The sequence below is a fragment of the Gasterosteus aculeatus genome, chromosome 13 (assembly GCF_964276395.1).
Source record: "Gasterosteus aculeatus chromosome 13, fGasAcu3.hap1.1, whole genome shotgun sequence".
NCBI classification, from domain to species: Eukaryota; Metazoa; Chordata; class Actinopteri; order Perciformes; family Gasterosteidae; genus Gasterosteus; species Gasterosteus aculeatus.
In genome coordinates this window covers 2496074-2508921 of record NC_135701.1, presented here as the reverse complement: position 1 = coordinate 2508921, position 12848 = coordinate 2496074, and the positions used below count along the sequence as shown (strand labels likewise).

The 12848-nt window shown below is 52.7% G+C and overlaps 1 protein-coding gene across 2 annotated transcripts in view; it reads right to left on the bottom strand.

Annotated features, from left to right (window-relative positions):
* Nucleotides 1-12848, bottom strand: part of whrnb (whirlin b) — a 55082-nt gene extending 42234 nt beyond the window's left edge. For both annotated transcript variants that reach the window (XM_040196360.2, XM_040196361.2), the window contains exon 1: nt 11742-12848. In XM_040196360.2, the coding sequence (XP_040052294.2) occupies nt 11742-12443 (702 nt within the window). In that variant the 5' untranslated portion in view covers nt 12444-12848. The remainder of the gene's footprint in view (nt 1-11741) is intronic.

Genomic DNA, 12848 nt, shown 5'->3' with positions numbered 1-12848 from the left:
ACGCCATTCGACGACAGCGAGGTCTTCACTCTTCCTCCAGTTCTCCCTCGCTGCCAATGCCCTACTAAACTCAATCAAACTAAATAACAATCTTGGTTGAAAGGTCTGCACTCCTCTGTCCCTTAATAAAAATAACAATGTAATCTGCATGGGCTGATAAAACCATGTCCCCCCTTGGCATGAAACTACAGGCCAGACTTTCATTTAAGACATCCAAAATGTCGTCCTCGAAGATGTCCCAGAAAGCCTGGTGGAACTTTCCCTCGGCGTATGCGGGCGTGGTGGTGCACAAGATGACACCGGGGACGAGGTGCAGTCTTAACTGGAGATGTTTGAGGCTATGGCGGGGCGTGTGGGTGGCCGGCAGACAAGTGGACAAGTGGGCGCCTGCTGCCGCTCCTAACCGGGGGGGCGCAGAAAGCAGCCCTGGGCCTGCCACCCGGGCCTAGGCACGTCTACGCCAACGTGAAGAAGGCCATCATGGACCGGCTTTCTCCCCCGAGGACCATATGAGGCGGTTTTGGGAGGCGAGGCTGGGGCCGGGGGACCGCCCTTTCGCGTTTGCCCAGGGACTCAGAGACGCGGCCAACAGGTGGCTGCAGCCGGAGGGCTCGGGAGGGGCGCCCGCGGTGGTGGAAAAGGTGGTGACGCAGCAGTTCCTGGAGGGTCTTCCGCCGCGGACCGCGGCATGGGTCCGGTACCACCGACCGGCAACGCTGGAAGCCGCCGTCACCCTCAGCGAGGACCACCTGGCAGTTCACCCCGGCGGGCAGGGTAGGGTGGTCGGGCAACCGCATCGACGCAGCCCGTTCCCGTGCCACGAAGGAGGTCCCCGCAGCCTCTCGCGGCTCGGCCCCCGCCGACCCCGCGGGCCCTAGCCCCTCAATGGGGTACTGATCCACCCGGCCTGACCGGCACTCTCCCCGACCAACAGAGGGCTCCTCAACCGCCAGGGCAGGAGTGTTGGAGGTGCGGGCAGTCCGGACACTACCGGCATGAGTGCCCACTAATGGAGGTGGGCTAAACAGTGCGGGTTGCCGGGCGTCCAGCACCCTCCCCCTGTCCAGGAGCGACGTACTGCGTTCCGGTAAGGATCCAGGGGGGTACACATCAGGCGATGGTGGATTCGGGCTGCACGTAGTCTATGATCCACCAGAGGCTTGTTCAAAGTGTGTGCATGCGGATATTCACGACATACCCAGTGGTGCTGATAGAGATTAGGATTGGGGGTAAAAAGCATATGATAAGGGTTGCGGTTAGCTCCCGTATGACGCACCCCCTGGTGGATTACGCAACCCGATATCCCGAGGCAGTGCCGTTGCGCAGCATCTCCGCCCGGAGTATTGCGCAGGTCATTTTTAGGTCATCTCCCGAGTCGGAATCCCGAAAGAGATTCTGACTGACCAGGGCACCTCGTTCATGTCACGCACCCTGCGGGAATTGCTGCGGGAATTACTGGGGGTTACGTCTGTTCGGCCCAGTGTGTACCATCCCCAGACTGACGGCCTGGTGGAACGGCTGAATAGGACGTTAAAATCCATGATTCGTAAGTTCATTCACGACGATGAACGTAATTGGGATAAATGGCTTGATCTGTTTGCAGTAGGGGAGGTTCCCCAGGCCTCCACGGGATTTTCTCCCTTCGAGCTGCTGTTTGGCAGGAGACCACGGGGGTGCTCGACCTGCTTAAGGAACACAGCAGGTGCAGGGGGTAGACCGCCCGGTCCTCTACATCAGCCGGAAGCTGTCGGAGAGAGAGGCCAGGTACAGTACGGTCGAGAAAGAGTGCCTGGCCATCCGCTGGGCGGTCGACTCCCTGCGGTATTACCTCCTGGAACGCCAGTTCACCCTCTGTTCGGGGTGCGGTTAGCTCAGCTGCAGGGGGGAGAGCGGGGGGGGGAGTGGTTCAGGGGACGGTGCCGGCAGGTGAGTAAGAAGCACAAGTGGAAGTGATCTGGACTGATTGTCTCCCTGTGAAATGCAGTGAGCAGGACCTGGAGCGAGACACACCCACACACACACTGGAGCAGACACTCGGGAGCGGAGCTGAACAGAGCAACACTGACGATTTACCCGAAACCTGCTCACTGCCACCAGAGAAATAAAAAGGCATATTGCTCACTAGACCCGTGTGTCCGTGCATCCTTAAACGGAACCCGACGGTGGTAGTGTTATCACGGCTACAGATACAAACTCAAAAGAACAAGAAATGAATTTCATTAAATAAGCTGATTTACAACTTGTAGATAAGAGCCATTATAAGTACAATTTAAGTGCAATTTAACTGCAATTTGTTAGTCTTTTTAGTCAAGGTATAGTCTGAAGAGGTGTGTGTTTAGTTTACGGCGGAAGATGTAAAGGCTCTCTGCGGTCATGATGTCATCGGAGAGCTCATTCCACCATTTCGGAGCGAGGACAGCAAAGCGCTGTGATCCTGTCACTCTCAGTGAGGGAGGAATAAGCAGTTTGGCAGATGCAGAGTGTGCGGGTTGGGATGTAGGGTTTGACCATGTCCTGGATGTAGACCGGACCCGATCCATCCACAGCATAGTACGTGAGTACCATTGTTTTGAATTGTATGTGGGCAGCCACTGGTAGCCATTGAAGAGAGGGGAGGAGTGGAGTAGTGTGGGAGAATTTCGGAAGGTGGAAGACCAGTTGAGCTGCTGCATTCTGGATGAGCTGCAGAGGTTGAATGGCGGTGTTAGGGAGACCTGCCAGGAGATGCAATAGTCAAGGCGGGAGATGACAACAGCCTGAATCAGTACCTGCGCTGAGTTGCCAAAGTTAACCATCAGGTCCTGTGTAGGAGTATCTTTTCCCGGAAAGAGAAGTAGTTCAGCCTTGTCGGGGGATTGATTTTCAGATGGTGAGCGGACATCCACTGAGATATGTCAGTTAGACAGGCAGAGATCTGTGCCGCCGCCACCAAGCGAGGGAAGGAGAGAATTAGTTTGGTGTCATCGGCATAGCTGTGAAGAAGCCATGTGTGCGAATGAGAGAGTTAGTGTAGAGAGGAGGAGGAGCAGTGCTGTAGTGGTAAAATTAGAGGTGGGTAAACTCTGAATTTTGTGATCATACAGACCTCGACGCGATGCGAAGCAACGCAACACAAAGCGTCGCGACTCTGTAAGGCTGTCCTGGCTATATTGCATTATGTTATGTCATATACAATCAATGACAATAACTAAATGTGTTAGTAGTTTATTCAATTTAAGAAAACAGTAAAGAAAAGTATGTCAACACAATACAACAAGACAATTGCAGATTAAGAACTATCTACATACGGAGTCTCCTTTTTACAGTAGTGCCCAGAGGGCCTCCTTGTCCTCCATGTCAGGTCCTGCTTTGCACAGAGGAGCCATGAACCCCAGAATGCGCGTTCTGGGGTTCATGGCTCCTCTGTGCTTCTCCTCTCTCTATTGGACCTGGTGTTTCTCATCTCCCTGTGCTCTCTGCATCATTGCCTGTCCTATCACTGCAAAAATTCACATTACTGTATTTTGAAAGATTTTGACAGTATCCCGGTATGCGGTATTATTATACGGTATTGCTTTTTTTTTTTGCTCACAGATGTACCTACAATTACATTGCTGACGTTGCAAGACTGGTGGAGGAAAACGGCGTCACAAAAAATAACAAAATAAATAAAGGGATTATGCAGCGTTTTATATACACACACACACACACACGGTGCATGTGTATATATAATATATATATATATATATATATATATACACACATATATATATATCTGTGTGTATATATACACATATGTGTGTGTATATATACACATATATATATATATATATATATATATATATATATAATCAGTATATATTTGAGTGAATGCTATTACTTAACGTTACATTTAAAACTGAACCCTTGCGCGCTGTAGGATCACCCGCCTGCATCCTGAATAAATTAAATCCTCGTCGGACTGCACTGCATGCAGGGATATGCTGGGCCGCAAAGGATAGATCAGATGTGTCCTCCAAATTGGCTCTTGGATTTTCCAAAACCAAAGACCCTCCTGTAACAGGTTGGTCCTCTGGGGGGGTCCTGGAATGACGGGCACGAGGCAGTCGGGTCCATTGTAAATGGTTTTTATTTGTGTTTCCACACACACGCACACACAACAACAACACCGGCTCCAGCCTCCTCGACTCGCCTCCCCGCTGTCGCCGGCTCTCTCCTACTTAACAGAAGTATATTAATTGCTGATTCACATCAGCTGAGGCCAATTGCCTCCCCCGGCACCGTTCCCTGAACCACTCCCTTCTCAGTCCCCCCCTGCAGCTGAGCCAAAACCACGCCCGCCACCACATACCCCCACCGCCCGACTTAGGCCGGGGAGCCATCCGGCCGAACCTACTCCCCCCCCTCGCCCTCGAGAGGGCGGGAGAGGAAGTCCGCCACGACCATCTGCGCCCCCGGCCTATGGACCACCTTGAAATTAAAAGGCTGTAGAGCCAGATACCACCGAGTGATCCGGGCGTTAGCATCTTTCATGCGGTGGAGCCATTGGAGCGGGGCGTGGTCCGAACAGAGGGTGAATGAGCGTCCCAGGAGGTAGTAGCGTAGGGAGTCGACCGCCCACCGGATGGCCAGGCACTCCTTCTCTACTGTGCTGTACCTGGCCTCCCTCTCGGACAGCTTCCTACTGATGTACACCACGGGGCGGTCCACCCCCCCCACCTCCTGGGACAAAACGGCCCCCAGCCCCCTGTTCGACGCGTCGGTCTGCAGAATAAAGGGGAGAGAGAAGTTAGGAGTATGAAGGAGTGGTTCCCCACAGAGAGCCTGTTTTACCTTCTCAAACACCTGCTGGCACTGCTCCGACCACTGGACCGGATCTGACGCACCTTTCCGGGTCAGGTCGGTCAAGGGGCTGGTGAGGTCCGCGAAGCCGGGGATGAACCGCCTGTAATACCCTGCCAGCCCCAAGAACCGCCTCACCTCTTTTTTGGTCTTGGGCCGCGGGCAGGCCGCAATAGCAGTCGTCTTGTCCACCTGAGGGCGCACCTGCCCGCCCCCCAAGTGGTACTCCAAATACCGTACCTCCACCCGTCCAACCGCACACTTCCCCGGGTTGGCGGTGAGCCCCGCCCGTCTCAGCGCCTCCAGCACCGCGCCCACCTGCCGCACATGCTCCGCCCAGGTGGTGCTGTGGATAATCACGTCGTCCAGGTAAGCGGCAGCATATGCCGCGTGCGGACGCAGCACCCGATCCATGAGACGCTGAAACGTGGCCGGGGCCCCAAACAGCCCGAAGGGAAGTGTGGTAAATTGGTACAAACCGTACGGGGTGGAGAATGCCGTTTTCTCCTTGGACTCTGGCGACAGAGGAATCTGCCAGTAGCCCTTTGTTAAATCCAGTGTCGTAAAGAAACGTGCAGTGCCTAGCCGGTCCAGGAGTTCGTCGACCCGGGGCATTGGGTAGGCATCGAACCGTGACACGTCATTCACCCTGCGATAGTCCACGCAGAACCGTACAGATCCATCCTTCTTAGCCACAAGGACGATGGGGCTGCACCAGGCACTGTTGGACTCTTCTATTACTCCCAACTCCAACATACTCGCCAATTCCCTCCGAACCACTTCTTTCTTGTGTTCGGGCAACCTGTAGGGTCGAGACCTCACTGTCACGCCCGGGGGCGTCTCGATACTGTGAACTATGAGGTCGGTCCGGCCTGGCAAGGGAGAGAACACATTAGCAAACCGCTCCGGCAACCTGGCAACGTCCGCCCTCTGGCTCTCGGAGAGATGAGCGTCTCGAGGGAGCGAGGTATGATTACCTGCTTTTGGAACCTCCGGCCCCAGCTCCTCCCCTTCCGATACCGCAGAGACCAGAGAGACGGACTCCACCCCCTTCCAGGCTTTCAGGAGGTTCAGGTGGTATATCTGTGTACCCCCGCCCCTGTCAGACCGCACCACCTCGTAGTCGACATCCCCCACCTGCCGTGTGACCTCGAAGGGCCCTTGCCACTTGGCTAGGAGTTTAGATTTGGAAGTAGGAAGCAAGTACCTTTTCTCCCAGTGTGAATCGTCGCAGCCTGGCCCCTCTGTCGTACAGCCGTTGTTGTCGCTCCTGGGCCTGCAGCAAATTCTCTCGTGACATGTGGCCCAGTGTGTGGAGTTTTGCTCGCAGGTCCAGGACGTACTGGATCTCATTCTTGCAGAGGCTCGGACCTTCCTCCCAGTTTTCTTTAATCAGGTCCAGCACCCCCCGCGGCGTCCTGCCAAACAAAAGTTCAAAGGGAGAAAATCCCGTGGAGGCCTGGGGGACCTCCCGCACTGCAAACAACAGAGGGTCAAGCCAGTGGTCCCAATTACGTTCATCGTCGCTAATAAATTTACGGATCATGGACTTCAGAGTCTTATTCATGCGTTCCACCAGCCCATCTGTCTGCGGGTGGTACACGCTCGTACGAATGGACTTAGTGCCCAGTAACCCGTAAAGTTCTCTCAGTGTGCGCGACATGAACGAGGTGCCCTGGTCAGTCAGAATCTCCTTAGGGATTCCAACTCGGGAGATGACCTGAAACAGAGCCTGCGCGACGCTCTTTGCAGAGATATTGCGCAACGGCACTGCCTCCGGATACCGCGTTGCGTAATCCACGAGAACTAACACAAAGCGATATCCGCGTGCGCTCCGGTGAAACGGCCCGATGAGGTCCATGCCGATCCGCTCGAACGGGACCTCCACCAACGGCAGAGGACGCAACGGCGCCCTCGGAATGGCCGGAGCGTTCACTAACTGACACTCCGGGCAGGACGCGCACCGGCGGCGCACGTCCCCCCGAATGCCTGGCCAATAAAATCGGGTCATTATCCGGTCTAGCGTTTTCTCGTATCCCATGTGACCAGCCATCGGGTTATAGTGAGCCGCCTAGAAGATAATTTCCCGGCAGCTTTTTGGCACCAGCAACTGTGTGTTTTCCTGCCCCGTCTGACTCTATACAGTCTTTCCCTAATCAATGAAAAGTGCGGAAATGACTGCGCTGCGTCAGGGCGCACCAGGTGACCATCAATACGTATCACTTGGTCGTAGGCTGAGCGTGGGGTATCGTCACGAGACTGTTCGAGTGGAAAATCTTCCATGGAGCGAAACTCTGGAGCCGGCGGAGTCTCTACAGGAGGCTCCGCGGGCTCCCCCTCCCCGTCTGCAGCGTCGGACGACCCCGCGTCACCGCTGAGCACAGCACACATCTTGCATAACCCTGTCGGTCGTGAACGCACCCCCGTAGCCCCGCCCATTAACTTACCAAACCCTGGCCAATCTGTACCTAAAATGACGGGGTGCGTCAGGTGGGAGCTAACCGCGACCTTCATTCTATGCTTTTTCCCCGCATATCTAATTTCCACCGATACCACAGGATACTCGTGAACATCCCCATGCACACACCTTATTCTCACCCGGTCTGCCTCCACCAATGCCCCCGGACGAACCAGGCTCTGATGAATCATAGACTGCGTGCAGCCCGAATCCACCATCGCCTGGCGTGTACCCCCCTGGATTCTTACCGGAACGCGGTACGTCGCTCCCGGACCGGGGGAGGGTGCCGGAACGCCGGCAACTCTGATCACCTGTCCCACCTCCCTCAGCGGGCACTCTCTCCGGAGGTGACCGAGCCGCCCGCACCTCCAACACTCCTGCCCCGGCGCTTGAGAACCTCTCTGTGGGTCGGGAAGGGTGCTCGAGTTCCCCGAGGTCGGTGGGTCGTGGGCAGGGGAAAAAGGCACCAGCCGCGGAGCCGGCCTGGGTCGCGGCGCAGCTCCTGGTCCGGCCAACGCTGGCGAATTCTCCCAGTCACTCTGCCCTTTGGGATGCACCGCCAGATGGTCCTCCGCCAGGGTGATGGCTGCCTCCAGGGTCGTCGGACGGTGGCACCGGACCCACGCCGCTGTCCTGGCCGGGAGCCCCTCCCCGAACTGCTCCAGCACCACTCGCGTCACCACCCCTTGGACCCCTCCAGCGCCGTCTGGCTGCAGCCACCTCGTGGCGGCATCTCTCAGCCGCTGGCCGAACGCGAACGGGCGGTCCCCGGCCCCAGCCTGGCTTCGCGGAATCGCCGGCGGTGGTCTTCCGGCAACAGCCCCAGTCTGTCCACCACGGCCTTTTTAACGGTGGCGTAGTCGCGCCGCGCCGCCGGTGGCAGCCCCATGGCCGCGATCTGCGCCTCCCCGGTCAGGAGAGGTAAAAGCCGGACCGGCCACTCCCCCACTGGCCAGCCGCACGCCTCCGCCGCCGCCTCGAAAGTCTCCAAGAACGACTGGATGTCGTCGTCCCCAGTCATTCGCTGCAGCGTGAGCCCGGCGAACGCAGCGGGCCCCTGCGTCAGCGGCGCGGCCGCGGGCTGCGCCGCCAGCTGTTCCAGCGCCCGGGCCTGTCTCTCCACCTGGGCTTGGAGCGCCCCCAGGAATTGCCGGTTAGCCACTGCCTACTCCTTCTGGACGGCCGCCAGCTCTCCGATCATCTGGCCGAGCGCCACAAGCGGCTGGGTCGGCATCCCCTGCCGGTGTCCGTCAGCCGTCATTTCCTCCCCCCAGCCAAGTTGGGTGCCACTGTAACAGGTTGGTCCTCTGGGGGGGTCCTGGAATGACGGGCACGAGGCAGTCGGGTCCATTGTAAAAATGGTTTTTATTTGTGTTTCCACACACACGCACACACAACAACAACACCGGCTCCAGCCTCCTCGACTCGCCTCCCTGCTGTTGCCGGCTCTCTCCTACTTAACAGAAGTATATTAATTGCTGATTCACATCAGCTGAGGCCAATTGCCTCCCCCGGCACCGTTCCCTGAACCACTCCCTTCTCAGTCCCCCCCTGCAGCTGAGCCAAAACCACCCCCGCCACCACACCTCCAAACAGACACAGCTCCTCTCTTGGGCAGGAGATGTGTTGGTGCATCTATGATCTCTCGCTGTTCCTCTTGTATCGCTCTTTTCCATGTTTTCATGTAGCAACTGAGTTACTTCTTGTGGTGAGCTGTACCCAACATGCAGTTCGGCGGGGTAATTTTTATAAATGTACAATTATTACTGTTACAAATTGTTTATGTGTCCCAAGCTGTCGTGGTGTTTTACCCTGTTGTAGGTCTTTCATTGTTGTTATAACATTATATAACCATGACTCAATCTCAACACAAGCCAAGTAGTTGCAACAGCTGCACTGCGCAATGAGGTCTAAAAATAAATTCTGCCACCTGCCGGATAGATAAAATAAAATTCATATCGTATACCAGCCCAGCCTAAAACCAAATGTTATAAAAAAAAATGTTATATATATATATATAATGTATGGGTATTTTTCCAAGTAGGCCACTGACTGGTTGATATGTGCGATGCATTGAGTGGGCCAGTCTGACAGTAACTTCTGGTGCACTTTTGTCCCCCAGTCTGCCCGATTCACTCCATCTGTTTCTGGACATTTGATTAGTACAGAGCATTGCACAGCCATGTAGAAGAATGAATAAAAACAAAGTCGCTGTACTGGAAGAAGCTACATTAGTCTTTCAGGGCAGCACTGAATGGCCCAGTCCGTAATGGCATGCTCTCTCTCTGCCTCAGGCATTCACTGACATTATTATTGTAGTGTAATGAACTCATGTTAATCTGCTTGCGTTTGAGATGTCCTTTCAATCCAATCCAATTTATTCATAAAGCACGGTTAAAACGAACACAAAGGTTCCCAAAGTGCTGTACAGTGAAATCAACACAATAAAACATAATAAATAAATCCTCCCCAGATAAAATATTTGTGCACATAAAATCAACAACCTACGTAGTATTAAAAGCCAAAGAAAAAAGGTGCGTTTTAAGAAGAGTTTTAAAATTAGACAGTGAGGAGGCCTGTCTGATGTGCAGCGGCAGTTCGTTCCATAGTTTTGGAATGCTCAGTCCCCTCTGAGCTTCAGCCTTGTTTTCGGAACCCTCAGGAGCAGCTGGTCAGCTGACCTGAGAGATCGGCTGAGTGTGTAAGGGTGCAGAAGTTCAGAGAGGTACGATGGGGCAAGACCATTTAGCGATTTGAAAGCAAATAAAATAATTTTAAAATAAATTCTAAAATGCACGGGTAACCAGTGGAGTGAAACTAAAATCGGTGAAATGTGCTCAAACTTCCTTGTGCCAGTTAAAAGGCGTGCAGCTGCATTTTGCACCAGTTGGAGACGTGCAATGGAGGACCCACTGATCCCCATATAAAGTGCGTTGCAGTAATCCAGCCGAATGGTCACAAAGGCGTGGATTACTGTTTCAAAGTGCTGTCTCCGTAAAAAAGGTTTTATTTTTGCCAGCTGCCTTAACTGGAAGAAGCTTGCTTTCACCACAGCTTTAATCTGGCTGTCAAACTTAAGATCCACATCCACTTTTATCCCTAGATCATTTACAATTGGTTTGGCATACTGTGCCAAGGAACCCAGGTCGCCTGAGCGGGTCACAGAGGTGCCACCACAGACCATCGCTTCAGTCTTTTTTTCATTAAAATTGTAAAGGTTTCGAGCCATCCAGGTTTTGACATCCTCTAAACAGTTTAACAGTGGCTTAAGGGAATATGAATCAGCCTTTTTAGGGGTACATAGATCTGGCTGTCATCAGCATAACAATGGAATGAGATGCCGTGCTTCCTGAGAATGGAACCAAGTGGGAGAAGGTACAAGAAAAAGAAAATAAAAGAGGACCCAGCACCGAACCCTGTGGGACCCCACATGGGAGAGGAGCAGTGGAGGACACAGAGTCATCAAGGCTGATACAAAATGTCCAATGAGACAGGTAGGACTTAAACCGTTCCAGCGCCGAGCCCCTGATGCCCACCCACTGCTTCAAACGATCAATCAGGATGTCATGGTCCACTGTATAAAATGCGCAGTTAAGTCCAAGAGCACAAGGATTACACAGTGACCGGCGTCAGTAGCTAAAAAGACATCGTTAAAAACTCTGCACGGTACGCTTTTAAAAGTTTTAAAACCAGATTGGAAAATTTCAGTGTTGCTGTATAGGCAAATGAGGGGGGTTAGCTAGCAGGCTAAAGAGTTAAGCGCCACCGGTTCAAGATGTGCTTTGGGATAAAGACCCGTTTAACAGCTCAGGTTCTGCAGATGGTCGGCCAACAGATATCTCTATGTGGACCTATGTGTGAAGTCGGCAGAGCTTTACACCCCTGCACCAGCTATATGAGCTACACTTTTTGTCTTTGTCTTAATCAGTTGCATATGTTTTCATACAACACACACTTATAAGAGCTAAAGATTTGGTGACTGTACATATACATTTGATATATTCTTGGTTTTTGTGTTTACAATGGTCAGTTGAAAGGATTGCAAATCTAGTTCTCCATAATGTAGCAAATTTTAGTCAACTTTAATAAGTAAACTCAATTTCCAAACAAACATTGTGGCTAATGAAATTGCTGAGTGGCTAACTTCGGAAAAGCACTAGCCACGTGAGCAAAATGTTAGTTAGTGCACTTAGTGCACTTTATGCTTAATATATTTCTTTTTAACTTTTTTAATATTTAAAATGTTTAACTTTATTCCCATGTTTTATACTAACCCATAGCCTTATTCTACTAACATTAACATTAGCATTTCATTTTACTTTATTTTATTACTTGTGCACTGTTGTCTTGTCTGTCTACTGTCGCGCACTAACCGCCAAGACAAATTCCTTGTATGTTTAGCATATTTTGGCAAATAAATGTTTCCTAATATCAAGCCCTGCACACATCCATTAAATCCTACCTTCACGGCTTCCTTGTGAGTAACATTGTCGAACATCACGTCGTTCACGGTTAGTATCTGGTCCCCGACCCGCAGTCCTTGTGCCTCGGCCGACGACCTCGGCTCCACAAGGGACACGTAGATTCCCACTCCGTGCTCCAACCCACCACGGATGCTGAAACCCAGACCCTCGTGGCTTCTGGAACGCGTCAGGGTAACTTTGCGCACTTCTGTAAACGGACCTTCGAGAAACTTCGGGGCCATGGATGGAGACATATCGATGGTAGCGCTGGAACCGTCCGCACAGCCGGATGAGGAGGGCTCCTCATGCATCGAACTGACATATTTATGCAGAGTTAAGTCACCCTCGTCTCCAAAACGCTCAACGTTGCCGTTTATGGGGAGCAGCTCCGTCTTCAGGTAGAGTCCCTCGGACGTGTACTGGTCGAACAGCAGCTGGTCGGACCTTGGGATGACCAGGCGCAGCATGGGCAGCATTTGACGTTTGCTGGAAGTGTTGAGAATCACTTCTAGAGTTCGAACCAGGTCAAAGACGTTGCGCTTGGCGTGGTACACATTGAGACAGTGAATAAACTGCTCTCTCTCCAGGTCGGTGAGCAGCAGGTTGAGATCGTTATGGAGCCTGCGGACGTTTGCCGACAGCGCGCGGGAGTCCGAGTTCACCGACGTGCTGGTCGAAACGCGCTCCAAATCAGCGCTCATCCTGCAACATCACAGGGAATCAGTGCATGTCAGAGTAGAGGGTGGACTGATCATCAGATAAGCGTCTGCCCAACTCAACCCTCAAAATAAAAAAGTGAAATAGCTCCTCGGTCAACGGTTAATTTCAACAGAAGACTGGTGATCGCTACTAACGGTGCTGGTGTGAGTCGCACTCGGTATGTCACCCCGAAACAAACTGTTGAGTCCGTTGTTCTTTAACTGAATAAATTACATGATTTCATGTCCTCTGGTCCTTTAATTATCGGTAACATCCCAAACCCGGTAGATGAAAATCCTTGAGGTATTTCTTAAACTTTGAAAAATATGTACAATCCAACCTCATGATAATGTTGCGCGTATAACGAGAGCATCTTCTCACACAACTGGCAGGCAGCGCTGAAGATG